The sequence below is a fragment of the Camelus bactrianus genome, chromosome 25 (assembly GCF_048773025.1).
Source record: "Camelus bactrianus isolate YW-2024 breed Bactrian camel chromosome 25, ASM4877302v1, whole genome shotgun sequence".
In the NCBI taxonomy this organism is placed as follows: domain Eukaryota; kingdom Metazoa; phylum Chordata; class Mammalia; order Artiodactyla; family Camelidae; genus Camelus; species Camelus bactrianus.
Window position 1 is genome coordinate 5,684,643 of NC_133563.1, and position 20,877 is coordinate 5,705,519.

At 39.4% G+C, this 20,877-nt stretch overlaps 1 protein-coding gene across 1 annotated transcript; it reads right to left on the bottom strand.

Annotated features, from left to right (window-relative positions):
- Window positions 1-1,559: 1,559 nt before the first annotated feature.
- MTERF3 (mitochondrial transcription termination factor 3) lies at window positions 1,560-20,770 on the bottom strand. The gene is made up of 8 exons (XM_010968018.3): window positions 20,496-20,770; window positions 17,658-18,006; window positions 16,226-16,378; window positions 11,316-11,505; window positions 7,444-7,591; window positions 6,997-7,068; window positions 5,061-5,222; window positions 1,560-1,842 (listed from the first exon to the last, which is right to left on the bottom strand). The coding sequence occupies exons 2-8, from the start codon at window positions 17,989-17,991 to the stop codon at window positions 1,648-1,650; spliced, it is 1,254 nt and encodes a 417-aa protein (XP_010966320.1). The 5' UTR covers window positions 17,992-18,006; window positions 20,496-20,770; the 3' UTR covers window positions 1,560-1,647.
- Between the last annotated feature and the right edge of the window lie 107 nt (window positions 20,771-20,877).

The window sequence follows — 20,877 nt, forward strand, 5'->3', positions numbered from 1 at the left end:
TTTTGTCCCTTATAAGGACACTAATATCATGAAAGTCTCAACCTTTTGACTTCATCTAAACCTAAATTATCTCCCAAAGGCCCTAGCCAAATAGCATTACATTGGGGGTTAGGGTTTCAACATGTGAATTTGGAGGTGGAGGGACAATTCAGTCCATAGCAACTACCCACCAATGTCTTTTTCTTCCATCCTGAGACCTAGGACAGTACGGAATTCCATATAATTGTAAATTCAAAAGATCTGATGATCTTAGTCACAATCCAGTTCTAAAATTCTGTTGCCTTCTCCCTTCTCTGTGCCCCCCCCCCCAATTTCTCAAGTTACTCAGTGCCACACATAGTACTAAGAAGTGATGAATGGCTGTTCCCAGACTACACCAGCCAAAGTCAAGTCTGAGATATGAAGAAATGCAATACACTTGTAAGTTGGCATATTGCCACAGGAAGTACTCCGTAAACTCTTCTCCCTTCCTTTTCACCCTTCAAGTTTCAGTTTGCTGGTTCCTGGGTGAAGACAGTGAGAAGGAAGACCTTGCTGAGGGATTAGATACCCAAGACTGCCGCAAAATCCAGCTCCTACAGGTGTTAAGTCTAGAGAGCCTGGATGTTTGCTGATAATCATTAGTATTGATTCAAAAATTATTTTTGGTTTTCCTCCAGGCATATGGCAGGATTGCACTTCTCTGCCCCCATTAAAGCTAGGGATGGTCCTGTGATGCTTGGGCCAAGAAAAATCCTGACTCGAGGTTCCAAGAGGATAAGCACAGATGTGCAAGTGTCCCATGAACCAGAGTGCACCAGCCCAGAGTCAGTGTGGGAGGGGACTACAACACGAGTGCAAATACCAGGTGTTGGTTCCTTGGGGGCCACCAGTATTAAGTCTACTCAATCTTGTGACCCCAAGGCAGGTAACCGAAGTCATGATGCCTCATTTTACAAATAAAGAATCAGACTCAGAGGTTAAATCACTTGCTCAGAATTATATGTCTAAATGGTAAATGGAAAAAAAAAGTATCAATTCATGCTATAAATCTTTACACACTGGTAGTAAGTCAAAGGTTTGTTATGGCCTTTTACCTGGTCTCACTGCTTACCTACAAACTACTGTCGTCCCTATCCCTTGTCCTTTCCTTATTCTTAGCAGCCAACTGTGGCCAACTATGAATATCTGTGCTCAGGAACGTAACAGTGTAGCTAATCCAAAATCGACTGTGTTTTGTAGCATTATCTAAGTGAGTAGTATATTACGTAGGTAATACTTTATGCTACAGAAGCTCCTAACAGTTCAAAGAAAATAGAGCTGTCTTGTGATGAAACCACTTTAAAAGACCTTGAAAATAAAGAGGATAATCCTTACTGTTCTCATCTTCACCAGAGGGGCAATACACCAGCCTCCAGTACAATGACTCTCTTTCTCTAAGCTTGCTGTAACTTTAGTTCTCTTTCCCAAGGAAGGAAATCGTTGAGTCAAAGGTGAATTACGCTACCAGGAACTTGTAAGAAACATCCACCAAAAGTGTACCCAAATTTACAATAACAAGAAATTGTTTCCAGTATCAATTGAGGCTTAAGGCATTTATTTTAAAATATATTAATTTATTCATATATACATTCATTTACATTATTACATTTTAACATTCATCAAAAACTAAAGAGTTTTTAAGAATTTTTCAAAGTCCTGTACTGAGGCCTTGGCCATCTCTTCACAAAATATTTCATCAGGCATAGATACCAATTTGTCCAAAGAGATGTAGTTAGGTTTTGCTGGATCATACTGTGCTCTTCCTAAATAGGTAAGAAACAAATGCCTTTCTTTGACTTTGAACAACCTTGTATTAAATACCTAGGGAAAAAAAAAAAGTTAAAAAAAAAAACATTATGCACTGAAAAATGAACTGTTTATTTGGCTAAAAATTTTAATAGGCTAGCAAGTACAAAGTTTTGACCACATGCTCCATTAAGTATGCTAGAGGGTTTAAACCCTTTGGCTTCTGCTAAGAAATTATGATTAAAAAGGGACTCAAAACTTAACAAACAACAGTTATAAAATAATAAAGGGCTACATTACAGGCAAAGACCAGACTAATCCAGGGAGATGGGAGAAGCTGTTAAGAAAGCAAATTCTCAGGCTCCACCCCAAACCTCCTTATCCAGAGACTTTGAGAGTGGGGCCCACAAGTCCACCAAGGGAGTCTCATGCTTGCCAAGTTTGAGACCCAAAGTTAGAGATCAAGGTTTACGGCATCAAAGATTGTGTAAGATTTCATAATCTGTGACGCTCCCCTATTTTTCCCTTCTTTCTTTCTTTTTTAATTCCTGGTGCTCCCTCTGATTGGTATCAAAATGAAATGTACCTGGACCTCAGGGGAGTGGCTTACCCGCCTTGGGGTTAAAACTCCTGAGGGAGTGGAATGAGGGCAATAACTTGAAAAAGGAATCAGAAGCGGGCTAAGTCCTGACAGCCAGATGCAAGAAAGGAGGGAGACCTGGGAGATGTGGCCAGACTTAAAACAGAGCCCCAAGCTGAAGACACATCTGTGAGGCTCGGGGCCAGGACCAATGAACCACGTTCAGTGTTCCGTCTCAGGTTCTTCTCTTGGCTGTATTCAGATACACTGGGGATGCTCCACATGGCACATAACCTCCAGGAGTCATTATGTTCAAGTGGAAACAAACTAATTAACAGATCACTTGGAAAGGCTTGGATTCTCTCTCCCCTCCCCCAACCTCTCCCTCCCTCCCTCTCTCGCACTCTCTCTCTCTCACTCTCGCTGCTGACCACCAGGGACCACTATGCAATGTCAGAAAAGTTTCATCCTATTAATGATCCATTCAATTCTCAGCAAATAAGCAAAAACAAACAGACAAACAAACAAAAAAAAACTCTCTAAGTGGAGAATTACTGATCCCTTCTCATCCTAACTGGACTCCAGCTCTGCCTTCGCAGAAGCCCGCAGGCGAAGAGGAGAAACAAGGTCTTAGAGGAAGCAGAATATAGCCTCTTTCCTGCACTAGTGACTCCCTCATGTTAATTACCGCCACTGCTTTGAAATGAGTAAATCAACCATACTTATTAAGTTAAAATTGTTTCCCTGTTTTTAATTAATCGTAAAAATAACTACCAACCAGAACTGTTAAACTGTTTTTGCATGAGAAAGCTGTTTCACAACACTAAATTTTTAAAGCACCAGCCAAAAATTTAAAGTCGGTATCAGTTCCCTCATGGTCCTGCTGTCAATTAATGTATTTTTCTACTAATTTTTTTTTTTTTTTTTTACAATACTACCCAGACCCCTAGGAGTCTGAGAATCCTCCTGCTATGGAAGCCACAGTTGTTCTACAATTGGACTTCCCAGAGCTAGGATGTGGGGGGCCTAAAACCTGTTTTTTCAAACAACTGATTTTGATGCATCTAGTCAAGTTTATAGTTCCCTCTCCTTGGAAAGTCTCTGTCCATTTTTGAGACTCCACTCATTCTACTGACAGCTCAGCTGTCATCTTCTTAGAGTGGCAGTATATCCTAGGTAAGCATGTGCGTTTTCAAACTGACTGCCAGGGTTCTAATCCCAGCTCTGGCCCCTGTTACCTGGGTAACCTTGGACAACTTACTGAATCTCTTTATGCTTAATTTCTTCATTTGTAAAAATAGGGATAATAATAGTACCCACCACATCTGCTTGTTGTGAGGATGAAATGAATTTAAGTAAAGCAGTAAAGACAGAGCTGGCACATAGTAAATAAGCAATCAATGGCTATTACTATTTCTGTGATTTTCCTACCTCTCCTAAATTAAATCAATAGCTCTGTAAGATATCTGGTTAAGATGCTAACATTATGGAAAGTGATTACATTTTAAGAACTTGTCTTCCACACTAGAATACAGGTTCCACAAGAACACATGACTCATTGATTTTTTTTTTAATCCTCAGATCTTTTCTATCATGCTCTACAGTCACTGAGTTATCAACCAACCCAGTGGAAAACAAATTGTTATTGCTTTTTAGTTGAAGATGATTTACTTTACAGTGCTTCCATAAGCCAAATTTGCACCACCAGGCTTCTAACACTTTTTATAATGAATACATATGATAAAACGGAAAAATTCTCTATTAAGGACCCATTCATAGTGAAGCATGATAGATAAATAAACACTGCTGTTTGTGAAGGGGAATTGTACTGAGCGCAGTCCAGTTCGGAGAGTTATATTAAAGTCATATTTCTTTGCCCACCTTTACATCAGGAACACATGTACCAAATGGAGTAGAGGGATTACGTTGATGAAATCCAATCTTTCATTTATCCAGTGAATACTCACTGAGTGTCTATTCACATGCCACACAGGGAAGAAGGATGACTTTTATGAGATTCAATCATTCATCTGTTCAACAAATATCTATCCAGTACCTACTAATCGGCCCGGTATAGTTTCAGAGTCTGGGAATTCAGCAGTATATAAATCAGACAAGATCTCTGCTTACAAAGAGTTAACATTCTTGTGAACAAGCAGATAATGTCATCCACTCGGTAAAGAACAGTAAAGTCTAATTACTTTAGAAAATGTAATTATGGCTTTGGCGTGATGGCTAACTAGAAGTGTTCTATGCTTTGATAGATCATTACAATATGGCTTGTTAACTAATGGATTTAGATAGATTGTGAATAAAAAAGTACACTTCAAATTGAAAGAACCTTTAAGAGCAGTGGCGTATTTCAAACCTAAATGGAGAAAAGCGTAAGAGAGAATAAGTTAGATTCCAACAGGTAGAACCAGGAATAGGTGCAAACCACAGGGAAATAGATTCGTCACTTATATGTCCTCCCAAGATGTACATGTGTGCCCTAGAAGTTGTAGACTGTTCACAGGTGGTCCCTCGACTACATCTGCTAGACGTGTTCTTGATCAAAAGATGCGGGAAAAAAAAGATCTTAATGCAACTCTCAGAACTATACTGCATTTGGTCCAATTCCTTCACAAACAGCAAGGGGTTTTCACAAGTGGACAGCACTGTGTGCTAAGGGCGATGACAGTGCTTATGGAACAGAGAGCCACACGCTCCTTACCTGTGGGAACTTCACAATGATATGGTGGGGAACGCGCATCACGTTGTGCACGTAGTCAAAAGTCTCGGTAAGTTTCCTTTTATTTGCAGTTAACATCTTTGGGATTTTGGTGATCATATGTTGAATTTCATTATGTTTAAAACCTAGTTCAAGTCGATAAACCTAAAAGAAAACAGAGTTGCTATGAATCACCGACAGAAATAGTTATTTTGGTAATATGCCAGAGGACACATTGATTCTTTCAAAATTTAAAATTAGGATGTTAAAATCTGGAGACGGCTATGCCAATGCCCTTAAGGGTTCATGGCTTCCTGCTTCTGGGGTAACCTGAACTTTAAACCCCTCTCCTGAGAGTGAGCTACTCACAGCCTGATGATCATCATGAAGATCACCAAGGAGCTATCATAATTACGAGACAGAATAACGGTGGACAAAGGGGCCTGGTCAGGCTGTCTGTGTGGGCTCCACACCACACAGGCGGGCAGTAAGATTTTCAAAGTGCTTCCTGAGCCTCTGCTTCCAAGCACCCTCATATACATGTCATCTGGAAAAACTACATGTCAAAATTCGAGATCACCTAAATGTGGGTTAGGTCCTCTTGTGTGCAGTCAGTCTCCTGAACCCCTCACCAGCCCACTGTTCTGGCCACCATGCATGCAACCCCTCGCTGAGCTGTAAGCACCACAGAGCAGGGACTATCTCCCCAGCCCAGAGCATGAGCAGGTACTCAATAAAATTCTTCAACAGCTGAGTATGAGACACTTGAAGCACCTCAGAAAATAGGCTTTATATAATTCCAAATACCACTACAGCTTCGTATGCTAACATGCCAGCTGCCCTTGGTTCTATACTGTCCTCATGGAGGGAGGACAGTGAAGAAGGTCTGGGATGTTCTGTGACAGAACCAGAGCTGGCAGGTGGCACAGGTTCTGAGAGCAACACACTGGCCACTACTCTCTTCAAAGAAGCCTTTTGGCTCCAGGCTCCACAGCTCATGTTCCCCCGAGGTGACAAAGACACAGACCCTCACACTGGGCAAAGGGAGCAGACACCCAACCTGCTACTCGAGGATTACGGGGATCAGTGTCTGCAAGGCCACTTATTCATGCCACACCGGCTCAACATGTGAAAATATCAGAAACTAAAATCAACTGCTTGCTAGATATTTATTGTATCATTTCCTTGTCCGTCTTTTTAGAAGTAACTTCTTTTACAATCTAGTTTTCTTTAAGGTGATGGTAGCAAATCTATCCTCTTCAGAGGACTTAAACACTTAAAGAAATGGATTTCTCAAAAACTTACAGGCATCTGGGCATATATCCAGAAGGAACCCTACTTCAAAAAGACACCTGCACCCCAATGTTCATAGCATCACTATTTAAATAGCCAAGACGTGGAAACAGCCTAAATGTCCATCAACAGATGACTGGATAAAGATGTGGTATATTTATACAATGGAATACTATTCAGCCATAAAAATGACAACATAATGCCATTTACAGCAACATGGATGTCCCTGGAGAATGTCATTCTAAGTGAAGTAAGCCAGAAAGAGAAAGAAAAATACCATATGAGATTGCTCATATGTGGAATCTAAAAAAAAAAAAAAGAACATAAATACAAAACAGAAACAGACTCATAGACATAGAATACAAACTTGTGGTTGCCAGGGGGAAGGGAGTGGGAAGGGACAGACTGGGAGTTCAAAATTTGTAGACACTGACAGGTATATATAGAATAGATAAACAAGATTATACTGTATAGCACAGGGAAATATATACAAGATCTTGTGGTAGCTCACTGTGAAGAGTATGCAACAATGAATATATGTATGTTCATGTATAACTGAAAAATTGTGCTCTACGCTGGAACTTGACACAACATTGTAAACTGACTATACAAGAAACAAACAAGAAAAAACTTACAGGTGTCCTACCTTCATATTTTCCTTCACAGGCTCCAGACTTCCAGTGAGGAGCCTTGGGAGACGAATTACCAGATCTCTAGTCTACAGTTATAAAACAATCTATTATTAATACATTTGCATATTCAACTGGTTTGGAAAAAAACAAAGCATTACTAGGAATACAAAACTAAAATGTAAAATATGACCCAGCAGAGAAATGCTAAGCCCAGAAATACATAAACTTAACACTGTTTGAGGAAAAAATTAGTGCTGAGAATAAAACTTAAGGAACTAATTTTATGGAATTATTATAAAACAACACAGCTATATGATTACCCTAGCAAGGTAACTCATTTTTGTACAGAAAATACTAGGCATTTATAGAATTCATATGGGACAGGTATCGGTTAGAAACAGATTTAGCAGTTACTAAATGTAGTTGATGTGGAAACATACAAATTCTCCCCTTTTCTTTACCTTCTTCACACTAAGTTCAAGTTCCTTCTGAAAAAATCCCAATCTGTTATCCAGTCTTTCCACTGAAAAACTCAGCAAAAATGGTGCATTTCTGACCATCTGTGCAATGTCTGCCTTACTGAAATTTTTTGACTGTAGATAAGCCACTCTAGAGAAACAAACAGAATACGTGCACATAAGAGAAATATTTAGTGTCACGCGACTTCAATAATAAGGGCCCCAAAATGGTGAGAAGAAAACAAGCATTCACCAGCTCTAGAAGGGCTTCCACGTACACGCAGACACAGACAGTGTTTCTAACATCGACTGACAGATTCCCTTTTCAGTGAACCTGACATTTTATTAGTTGGTAGAAAAAAAACGAAATAGCTTCTGTTTAAGAATTTCTTTCTTTCTTTGCTAAGAGTAGAAAACACACAAATTAAGAAGAGAAGAGATTCAGAACTCTTTTTATGAAGAAAGTCCGTCAAGAATGGCTAACACTGAAAAGAGGAATTTTTTATTTCAGTACATTTACTGAGAATGTATTTTCATAAACAATTGTTACTAGAATCTTTCAATATGTATTTTGTTAACAACTGAGAACTTTCCTGATAAGTTTCTGGGAACCAAAGTAAGGTAGTAAAATATAGAGAGTCTGACTATAAAATTACATTATTTATTTAAAAAAAAAATCTATAAATATACAAAAGGCAGTTTACTTAAATGCCTAAAATTCCAGGACATGATCTTGTTTAATTCTCACCAGGAAAACAAACACAAAAACAAACAAAAAAAACCCTGTGTGACGAGGTAAATGCCCCACATTGCACCTGAAGAAACAGAGATTCGGAAATAACTTGTCTCAGACCAGCAGCTAATTAATTACAAAGCTGAAATTTAAACTCATGCATGCCTACTTCTAATACCCATATTTTTATACCACATATCAGAACTTATATTTTATACTCAATAACATTACTCCTTTAAGCCAGTCCCTTAGAGGTGATGAGAGAAAAGATTGATAAATTTTAATTACATAAAAATTTTAAATGCAAGGCAAAACAAAAACAAAAAACCCACCATCAACGAAGTCAGACAAGTGACAAGCTGGGAAAAATACTTACAACGTGTCACAGAGAAAGAACTAATTTTGTTAATATATAAAAGACTGCTTACCAAAAAAAAAAGCCCATTAAAAATGGCAAAGGACATATAGAAAAGGAAATATAAACACAAGTTTGACATATGAAAAGATCCTCCAAATATCTGATGGGCCAAACGTCATTTCCAAAGCAAAAAAGAGGCACTGTTCTTATCTATAAAATGCATTGAACTCATAAAGTTTGAAGAGACTGGATTAGTGAGGATAACAGGGAACCTGGCACTTCTGTACACTGTTGGTGGGAATGTAAACTACAACTAACCTACACGAAGGACAATTTGTCAATATCTATTAAAAGTATACATGCACACACCCCATCAATGACCTAGTAATTCTACTTTTAAAAATACATCCTACAGATACACACCAATATGTGTGAAATGATGTACATACCGGGGGAGTCACTGCAGCATCTCTGTGATAGGAAAGACCAGAAATCACCCCCATCTTTACCAGGAGGGGACTAGACAGACCCATAGTCGGGTTAAGAATAAGAAAAGCCAACAAAAACCTATCTCCAACATGTAGTTATGGTTGGGTGCAGAATAGTGTGTGTAAATGCTACCAACTGTATATGTGTGTTCTTGTGTATGTGTGTACACAGATACACACACATGCTTGTGTATGACAGAACATTCTTAGCAAGTTGAGGAAAAAACTTGATAATCGTAGCTGCCTCCAGAGATGGGTCTTGCAAGGCTGACAAGGGTCAGGAATAAGCAGGTGGGAAGGAGGATCACCAATTTTTTTTCCTTTGGTTGCATCAAAGATCAGTATCTGATTAAAACGTTATTGAAACTGTTGTTCATGTTGTGATAACTTTTCCACTAAAATATTAAGTTTTAAGGCCCAGCCAAAAAAAAATTTCTGATAATTTAAATGCAGATTACTCATTTGTACATTTCAAATTCTCTTTATTGAAAAGAAAACAAGCGTATGAAATCAGTATTATAGAAATTCTAGAAAATAAGACTGCCGTACATAACAGAGCCAGAAGCTAAGTTCAGTAAAGGTTATCATACCCTTGCCTCTTCCAGTAGCTTATTTTTCATTATATATCCTTTTGAGTGCATGTGGATAAATTACCTATTAAAAAATTCCCAGTAATTTTTTTAAATGCTCCACAGTTTGCTTTGTCAGTCAGCCAGGTTTGGGAACCATTAGTCTATACTATCGACGTGAAAATATACCTTAACTGTTAGCAGCACGTGCAATCTTGAGAAAGTAACTTAAGCTCCTTTTAACCTTATATTTCCTGCATAGAATTAAAAGTAGGGAGACAGTATGGTGTAGTAGCCAGGACTCTGGAATTAGACCAAGTGATTTGAATCCCAGCTCTGCCACTTACACTAGCTGGGTTATCTTAGGCAAATTATTTAACGTCTCTGTGCCCTTCCTGTAAAATGGTGATATAAATAATAATGGTGCACTGGCAGCCTCTGAAATGGCTCCCAGTGATCTCCACTTCCTGGTGTGTACTCTTCCCTTGAATAAACCTTGAGCAAAAGGGCAAGTTGGGTCTTGAATGGGGAGAGAATTAGTGTTCCAGGCAGCCAGGAGGAGCAGAGCTAGATATGTCAGCCTGTCTCCTAGAATCACTCTTTCTCTCCCGTGTGCTGTAACAGCCGGTCTAAGTCACACCAGACTGTCAGTCCCGTGAAGGGAGAGAGTGTGTCTGTCTTACATGGTTCAGGACTAGCTAAGTGCCTTCGTATATAATATGGGCTCAAATTATTCAATGTAAGGAATGCAGTTTTTTTGTTCTATTTTTCCCTAATTCAGAGATAAGGCATTAGACCCTGATGGTTCAAGGAACTGCAAAGCTCCCTGAAATCAGTGTGAGAAGAGTCTGCAGACTAGTTAGGACACCGTTGTAGTATTTTTCATGTGAAATGATGGGGACCTGAGGTTAGGTGTTCAAAGTGAAGATTACGAGAAATGCACTGACTGATTTGAGAGACAGAAAAATAGAACCAACAGGCCTCGGTAAGGTATTAGACGTGGATGACAAAAGAGAAGTCAAGTTCATACCAGTGTTTCTGATTTGCGCAACAGGGTGAACAGTGCTCTCACTCAGGGAATCTGGGAAGACCTGATTTAGGTGAGAGGTGGAGATGATGATAAATCCAAGATGTGAACTTAAAGACAAGGACTCTGTCTTACTCTGTGGTGTTCCCAATGCCTAGAAGGATTCCTACCTCACAGATCAATACTATCTCACTGAATCAGTTCTCACAGAGAGAAGTACAAAGATATTTATAGAAATGTTATTTAAGGAAGAAAAAAAAGGAAAAACCAAAATAGCCAACTGACGGAAATGATTAAGCAAATTATACAATAACTTGCCAAAGAATGTCAAATGTCAACCATTGAAAATTGGCCAGAAAAAACAATAAAAAAGCTCAGGCTCTCATAACTTTAAGTGTGACCTCAGATAATTTAGCCATTTGTTAATAGATTAAAAAAAAATTATTCAAGTTTCCAAAGAGAAACAGTTAAGTATTAACTTAGCAATAAGCTGAAAACATAAAAATATTGGGTAGTTGAACAAAAGAACTGACCCACATACTTAATTCTGATCAAAGAACGTCCACAACAAAAAAAACAGTATACACATTCATCATGTCAGTAGATCCTGGTGCCACTGAGACTTAAAAACTAACTTACACATATACTTCCTTTCATAACCACTTCTTGGGTTATGTGAAAATCATTCTAAAAGCCATACCTGGTCTTAAGATTTTCAAGATCTTCAGAGAAAATAGCGTAGTTTTTAGTGAAGAATGTTCCTAGTTGGTTATCCTCTATACCCAAATCTTTAAGAAACAGGAGTATTTGCTTAATGTCCTTTTCAAAGTCCAGTCTCAGAAGGAGGTTGGCGGCATCCGGATGTTTTTCTATCTTGGATAAATCCACTCCTGCAATAAATTACAAACACTACTTAAAGATAACCTTAGCTGAGTCATTAAACTGCATAGATAGAAACATAAGAAGTCAGTGATGGAGATCAACAACCTATCCAAAGGAGACCTGAGACAGGTCAACAGAAGCTTCTAAATATTTTAAAACTAAATTGGTTGCAGAAATAAAAACAAATTAAAATAAAAATGCAGAATTTATTTCAAAGCCGTGTATAGAGGGAAACAGTAAATTTGGGGCTAAACTTCCACCCAAACCAATTCATGCTGACCTAGAATCATCATTTTTACCTACAGTTTCTTGAATATTGTTTGCAGGTTTCTTATAAACCCCTAATGATCTCCACGGTAACTTCTTAACTGGTAGCTCTGCAGGGTAACAAACCCTATGAATAAACTGTTACTTTCTTTGGAGTTTATCACTTCTTTAGTTATAAGTATTATTTAAAAAATTTGTTTATGATCCCCTTCAAGGGGGAATAAAAGTGACCCTATGTCTTACTCATTACATTCTCCAGGTTTTTAGCATAAAGACAAGTACCTCAAAGGAGCAAAAGAAATGTCTGCATGAAACAGGTAAACATATGTAGCTCTGCCCTGAAATACACAGCAAAGCAGAAAGTGCCCCACCTTAACCTTCACATATCCTCATAATCTTAAGTAATCTAAGTAAATGAGACAAGGGACAGGAGAGGAAGGAAGAAGGGGGAGAAAGCAAGTTGTTATTTTAAAGTATTCTTTGGTCATGGATATAATTAGATGTCCACATTAATTAGGCAGGGAATCAGAGTAACCTTTGATTCCAAATTCTCATTAAAACTGAGCATTTTATTCTCTCGTTAAAAAAAAATTAAACATGAATAGGAAAGGCCCGTTCTTTATCTTTAAAATAAACATTCAAAGACAATCTAAAACTTTTACTTAGACTTAAATTTTATATCCTTAAAAATATTTCTTTAGGTTAAAAAATAACTCAAACGGATTCCTAAATGCAACTTTACAGTCTTAAATATAAAAGTAATGAAATAAAAACACTTTTTAAAATGGTGTCTAAACCAGAAAAATAAATTGTAAAATTCTATGTATTATTAGATGCAAATATAATTCCAAACCCAAGTTTCTTGATATTAAACAGGTATTGATATGAGATGATCATGAACAGAAAAATAGATTACACAAGCACACACCCTCAAAACAGATCCAGGATGAACAAAAAAACCTAGTATACAATAATAATGACATTTTAAATCAATGGGGGAAAAGACAGACTTCATTACAATATAATGGGACCTCTAGCTATATGTTTGACAAATAATTAAGAGTTCCTTCTATATCTGATACAAAAATTAACTTCAGATACATTAAGAATCTAAATGTATACTAACTTAAAAGCTACTAGAAGAAAACACAGAATTTTAAAAATAATATTAAGTTTGACTACATAAAAATATAAGACCCGCTGTATGGCTTTCTGTAACATACATATATTTGCATAGAAAAAGATGGGAAGAGCTACTCGACAAATTGGTGACAGTAGTTACCTTTGGAAAGTCGAACTGGAGATGTAGATAAGGTAAGAGTTCTTCCTCCTGTAATAGGTGCACTTTTAGCATTACAGGTGCACTTTTAGCAACTGGATGTAATTCTTTTGTAATTTAAAAATATTAATAGAAAAATCAAATTATTGGATGGATGGATGGATGGATGGATAAGTAAGACAGAAACTAGTTCCAAAAATCTGTGATAAATGTGGCAAGGGATGCTTTAAAAATAACATAAAGGGTTCAGACCTCAAGTGTAACTAAACATTACAGCTGACATGTGCTGAAGTGCCTTGCTCAGCATGAGCTGTCACACCCTGACTGTGCTGAAACAGAAATCCTGAAAAGCTGCTTTTTAACAGCAACAGGAGAGCAGAATCTCACCAGGAGAGCACACTGCTGTCAGCACAAATCACTTGGGCTTACTCACGATTTCATTAACTTGAAAAAATAGTCACTGAATGCCTCCTACGGAACAGGCACTTCCGGGAATATAAAAAATGAGTAATACATGATTCTAACTCTAGATGACCACGTTCTAAGCTGGCTTTAGCCCATCAGTTTAGTAACTAAAATGACCACTGTATTCAGCCATGGATACACACATTTAGTGTATCAATCGGGGTCTGACGGGCAACAGAAGTTGCCCTACCAAGTTCAAGTGAAAAGAACTTTAATGAAGGAACTCTGTACAGTGGTGTGAGCAGAGTCTAGGGAGCAAACAAGGGCATCCCTAGCGCTAAAGAGACAGGGAGAAAAAAGTATTACCCGAACCAAGAGGGAGCTGGAAGCGATTAAGAAAGGGCTGCCCAGTGGGAGCTGTTGTCATGGAGCGCGGTGATTACATGACCCAGAGCAGGGAGGGGATGGGGGAAATATTCCCACCTGCCCTCCCTCTCCCCCTGCGAGTGCCTCCCACTGGCTGACGCTGCTCAGAGGCCAGCTGGCAAGGAGCCCCCGTGCAGAGGTTAGCCTCCTGGGATACAGGACAGACAGAAAGGCAGAAAGCAGATCTGAGAAGCAGAGAAGAGCCAGGATAGCTGGGTCCTCAAAAATGCTTTTGGACAAACAACAAAGTTTATACTTTTTTCAGGCTGGGCCACCATGCCAAGGAAAGGAGCCAGAGCCTCAAAAATCATGAAATGATTGACAAAAGTTGGGGTCACATGGATCCTTGTAATTTAATTCCAATTTTGTTATAAAATAAAGAAGGACTATGGGTTTTCAACAAAAATATAAAAAATAAAAATACTGTTTGACAATGTAATCATGGTTTCTCTAAGGTGCTGTCATTTAAGTTACTGCCAAGATATGCCATTGAAGTATCAGCAGACAGATGAGGGAATGGCTGAAGCGTATTTCAAAGCTCCAAGCATACTGTGAATTATCTAAAGGCAGGGACCACGTGGGTCTTACGTTTATCTTGTATTACCCGCAGCACCGATCACAGGCTGGGAAAGCCGTTCCAAAAGGAAGGGGACCGGCTTTCCTGCTTGAAGCAGATGTCACCTTTCTCTCGTCTTTGAACCCACGGGAACACTTCATTTGTATCTCTTTTGTGGGATTTATCACTTGACCTCTCATTTTTGGATTTCAGTTATTCTTCTATATGTATATTTAGATGCTTCTGAAGACTTGAAGCTTCTTGAGAACAAAGGCCATTCCCTGTACATCTGAGTAACCTGCACAGGGACAGACGAGTAAATAAGCATAACAGTGTTACTAGTGCCAGGACTGAAGTGAGCAGGGGGTGATGCGAAGAGCCCAGAAAAGGGGGTCACTCTGCCCGGAGGGTCAGAGACGACACTCAGGAAGTTACCTGAACTTGAGTGAAGTTCTCCAGTTATCAGACCTGGCCAACAAAAAGGAGGGGAGTGGCAAGCAAGTGAAGCTAAAAAAAAAGGTGAGTAAGGGCCAGGCCAGGAAGCGCTTTGCAGGATTTCAAGCAGGTCACTGACACAATCAGGCCTGCATTTCAGAAAGAGCACCGACGTCAGAGAGATTATCAGGGCAATGCTGCTGAAAAGAAGACTATCAAGGTAGGAAGCTCCTAATTTTTCACTGAAAAATGAGGGCTTAAACTAAGGCAGTGACTGAAAAATGAGAGAAGCGATGGATTTGAGAGATAATCCTTTACCTGTCCTATTCCTCAATCCCCCAAAGGAGGTTCTTTTTTTTTTTTTTCCTTTAATTGAAGTACCATCAGTTACAGTGTGTCAATTTCTGGTGTACAGCACAATGTCCCAGTCATGCATATACATACATATATTCATTTTCATATTCTTTTTCATTAAAAGTTATTATAAGATATTGAACATAGTTCCCCAAAGGAGGTTCTTTATCTGGAAAAAATCAAATAAAAGCACCAGATCCAGAGATAATGGGAAAAACAGAAGGTTGCAATAAGGCGCTAGACTGAAAATAAAAGGACTAATAAAAGTTTGCACTGATATCTCTTGGCTACCTTCAACCATCCAGATCTAGGCGCATCCTACTGGTCAACAAGCTAAGCTAGTTACAGAGCAGGCCTAGAGAGAAACCATCCAAACCAGGAGGGTAGTGGGCTCCAGAAGGAAGGTCGGGGGTAGTAGGGACAAGTGAAAAATCATCTGATAGGACTGACTGCAGGAAAAACTGTCCTGAGTGGCCATTGGAAGGCGTGGGAAAATTTAAGAGAAAACTAATCAAATGAAAAACAAAGCAATGATTAACTCAGGGAAAATGAAAGACTGCAGCGGAACGGAAACAATCATAGTACACGCCCTAAGAGCAGAGAGCAATGCTTAGAATTATAACAGTATCAGTGACTAATGATTTATCTAAAAACTGTTGGGAGAATTAAAGAGAATTAGGGGAAACGTATGTGTGTGTGTGGAAGAGACTAACTGATGTCTAAAACTGATGAACCATGCAACAGCACTGTCAACAATGACATAAACATTTAGAGGTTAAACACAAACAGAAAGAGCTATAAAAGCAGATACTCTGGGGATCCGGATACAAGGTCAGGAAGAAGGAAGGTGGGAGGACGGCTTTTCTCTAGATGCCTTTCCACACTATTTGACTTTGATGCATGGGTATGTACGTTGGTAGAGATTAAAAATGCTAATATAAAAAATAAGGTGAAAAACTAAGTGCCGAGTACACTAAAGAAGGACTTCTGGGTTGCTCAGACTTACCGAGGAGCACTAACTTCTGCAGAGTCTCCGAATGATCCACATAGTCTCGAAGCGTGAATGAGGACGGGGGCAGTGGAGGGTCTGCAATAATCTGAACAGCCTCCTCCTCAGAAACTGGCTGCAGTGGAGACAGCGGAGGCAAATCGTCCAGTCCTTTGGAGCCAGGATGTGGACAAGTAGAAGCAAGTCAGCTTGTCAGTCTGGACACTTGAAGCTATTTCTATAAAGACAGCCTTTTGCCTAGTTTGCCTCTTTTTAAACTTTGGCATCATTTCTGAGTTCAACATTTGAGAAGTCCCTATATTGCCTACCTTCTAAGAGGTAAGGTTAAGACTATTTAGAGATATCAACTACTGTTTGTGGGTAAGTTTCTATTCCATAAGGACGTCCTGTACAAAATTCCTTTCCTTTCTGACACTTTTAATCAACAGGTATGAATGCGAAAGATCGACTGACCTTCAAGTACATTCTGAGAAAGAGATCGAGTCTGCCATGGCTTGCTCATTTGGCCAAAAGTACAGCACATTCTACAGGCCTGAATTATGTGGGTTAAAGTCATCACATCCTGAAATGTCTTCATGTTGATCCAATCCCTTCTCCTCCAAGTTATTCTCAAATATGTCTGTAAGAGGACTGCAGTGTTCTGTTTCTACCACTTGTGATGCTTTGCTAAGGTTGTGACCCTCCTTTAGTACATCCTTGATTCTGAAGTTTAAAGTCAAACACAGTAAAAAAAAGATGCTGGGAACTGTAACCTACCTTGAGCTAAGGAATCAGGGCTGTGACTTTTTTGTTCTGTTTTTTGCCTCTAATCACTACCCTTTCTCATTTCTCATGCCCAGCCTCCCCACCCTGCCCTTACCCTCTAGCTGGCTTGCTTTCATATTCTACTTAACCTAATGTTATCTCATTTGCAGTGAAACAGTCCTTGCATAGGAATATTCCTAGAATAGGAAGCATTTAGGAGGGAGCAGACTTTTGCAGTGTTCTGCTTGTTCACTTTGTTCTATTTGTTGGTTTCATGGCTGTTACACAACTAAATGCATTATGTCAAAATTCATAAAACCGTATCCCCCCAAAAGGATGACTTTAAGCTGGGTACAATTATACCCTAATTAGGTACAAAGAATAGGGTAATTAGACCCTAATAAACCTAATTACCACAAGAAAAAAAATTTTTTAAAGAATCTAATAAGAAATTCAGAAAGCAAATGTTATTCATATAGCTTAAAATAATCATACACGTATTAGTCTATAAACTTTTTCTTAGTAAACTAGAGGCACAACAGAAACAAATGAATAGAAATGGCATTGTTCTTTTTCTTTCCTGGCACAAAGTATGACTTGAAATGGGCTAACAAAATATAAACAGGCAGCTTGCTCAAACTACCAAAGCGGGGTAAAGGGGAATTTTCTGAAAGTTCAGAATTACCTTCCTCAGACGGCTCAGAGTCAAAGCTGGGTATCTTCTGTGTCTTCTGTGACCGCGCATTCACGGCAGGAAGCAGAGTGCTTTGGACAGAACTAATCTCTTGACTATTTGAGCTGGTAGTCTGGGAACGATTCCATAAGGAGGAAGTCTTATAAGTCTTAAAACCACACCGGAGAAAGCAATCGTCAGAGGACAGCTGAGGTTGAGCAAAAAAGCGATGCGACAATGTTTTTCCTGGTCTCTGAAAACGTTTTCTGAGTTGGGTAGCAGTAATGAAGCTACTCAGTTTAACTGAGCTGAACCACCTGGGTATCTGTTGGGCTGACAGGGCCATTTTTCTTAAAGTAGCCTACAAAAGAAATATGTAACCATCAAAAAAGAGAAACTTACTTTATGTAAGTGTTTAAAACAGTATTCAAACAGCAAAAAGATAAACTGGAGATTGTTTTTTTCTAATTAAAAGGTGCTTAACGAATTAGATGACTAAAGCAGTCAGATGTTTTCAAGCACAGGAAAACCCCAAAACAAGGAAGTTTCAGTAACAAACCAAAATACAGGAACCTCTGAACTGGAAAAATAAAGATACGCTGTACAAGTTAAAAACCAAAAGCAAAATCAATGGTGTGAGAAAAACTATTTAAAACAAAAATCTATAAATGTTCAAATTACAGCTGAACCTGTTAATTTAATATTTAAAGACAAGGTGATGCCATTAAGTGCTCTTGAAATTTTGTTTAAAGGACGTGTAAGAAGCAGACTGCTGATCAAAACAATAACACTGAATTATTCAAACATATTTTATGTATGTACATTGGTCACAAAATAAAAACAAGCAGAATTCTACTTAGTCTTAAATGAATCATCAAAATATCGCTATCTAGAAGGCTGCTTCTTGCTTCATCCTCAGGGTTGAGCATTACGGACTATTTCACAGATAAAGCTGTTTCTCAAAAGGGAATTGAACGAGTTTTGCCAAATTTTGTTTCTCTGTAGGAAAAAAGAAAAAAAAAAGCCTTCCAAAAAAAAAAAAAAGTCAAAACTGACAAGCAAAATGAACAGACAGAAATATATAAGCATCCAGCAATAAATACATACATATTTTGACTGGAAAAGCAGTTGTTTTTAGAAGGATTTTTCATCAGGAAAGGCTGTCATTGCTTTAAAGTCCAGGAATATGAAGGACTTTTATATTTAGCCTGATTAATTCAAGGGTAAATCTGATGCATAGTATTTTACATTAAATAAGATAATCCACATAAAGTACAGCGTAGAGTCCAGCATATGGAAAATGCCCAAAAAATGTTAGCCATCATCATCATTACTGATTACAACCAAACATAAATGAATTCTGAGTTAATTGTTGCTTACAACTTTTTGATTTCTATCCTGAAATTCAGTTTGCTTTATGCTCTGAAATAGACCAAATAAATATAAATACTTGAGGGTCTAACCTCCTCTTAGAGATTTGCAGCTTAGGAAGTCTCCTGAAAGGTATTTATAAAAGTGAAATGTCTCACTGTCATTCTTAAATGATTTTAGAAAGGAAAAAAGTATTCACAATAACCTTGGGGGGTGGATATTTTTGTTAGTAGGAAATGAGTCTCCAAACCTGTTGCGTTTTTCCTCAATCCTACAACATTCCTTCTTTGCACAGCAATGTTGGAAGAGCATTTAATTGGAAGACAGAAGACTTACTTGACCATAAGACTGTTTCTCATGGTGGTCTAGCACAATGACTAGTCCATGATAGGGGTTTCAATAACCATTCTCTAAATGAGTCTTTAAAAAGTTTATGGGTACAATACAATAATTCTTAAGATCCCTATCAGCGTAGATCCCTATCAAAGTTTTGACTTCAAGGTCTACGTATTTTGTGCTATTTCAAAGAAAACTCCTGAAATCCCAAATTCACTCTGAAGCCGCTAGAGCTAGGTTCAAATGAAAACTCCTCCCACATTAGGAAGATTAACTTTTGAATTGTAACAATACTCATTAAAAGATCTTTATGCAAACAACTAATGTTTATCCTTCTGCTTTTATCTTTTCTATATCATTTCTTTGCTGTGTATACTTCTTAACAATTGCTTAATTATTCGTTCACGAGAGCAGGGCTGGGTCTCATCTCTGTATCCACCCTCCCAGGGACTACTCCCCACTAGCCCAGGGCCTTGCACTGTTTCAGTGGTTATTGGACGGAAATGAATCAGTTGCAACTACGGTTAACTCATTTGCCTACAGAGTATTCAAAAGCGGTTACGGATGTGTATAAAAGCCCTACATCGTGGTAAGTCCTCTAACACGACTCTTTCACCAAGGTTAAAATTAAGGAAAAAAGCCTTAAATAATTCTGAAGTTCATTAATACACCATATACTAGTTCGCAACTGTGCGCCTTAGTACTTAGTCAGGAGTAGTAATTGGCACTTAAATTTTCCTTGGTGAGGGTTCAAGATTTCGACCTCCGCAAGGCTAATGAACGAAATCAGAAGATGAAAGGTGGGTGGGGGGAATGATTTCGCAATAAAGGGCCTCTCATCGGCTGCCTGACGCCCTCCCGAGGCCATTTTAACAAGTTCCTTTTTCAGTTCCCACACCGAACTTCCGGAGGAAGCCCGTTAACACACTGGACCTCCTTCTGCGTCCTCCGCAAAGAGCGCTAATAAACAGGCATAGTTGCGTCTTCTTTTCATAAGCCAAGGAAAAATACAAAACAAAATTAGTCACCCTCGATTGGGCCACGAAGGCCTAGAGGCCCCGGGGCGCGGCCTAGATCGGGATGGGGCCGGATCCGAACCCAGCCGGGCGGCTGCCCCTCGCGCTCCGGCGGCCCCCGAATTACCTGTGGCGAGGCCTGTGCCTCGTGGTCTTTCTCGCGATGGCCACTCGCCCAGCCAGGCAGCGCGTACCGCCCGGCAGCGCAGCTCACCCGCTGGTCGCCTGCCCGCCGGCGCCGCCGCGCTCCCTCGCCCACGTGGGCTGCGGCGGGAGTGGGCGAGACTATCTGCGAGGCTGCGCGGGGGGGGAGCGGGCGGCGTGCGGGGACAGAGCCGGCCAGGGCCACAGTTTCCCTTCTCCTGCGAGCCGCTCCCCTCAAGGCTCTTCCACTAGGAATCTAAAGCCACCGTGAGTCCCTAGAGATGCCCCTCCCGGAACGCCCGCCGAGGCGCGGCGAGCGGCGCCCCCCGCGCGAGGCCGCGTTGGCGGCGCCGCGACCCCGCCCT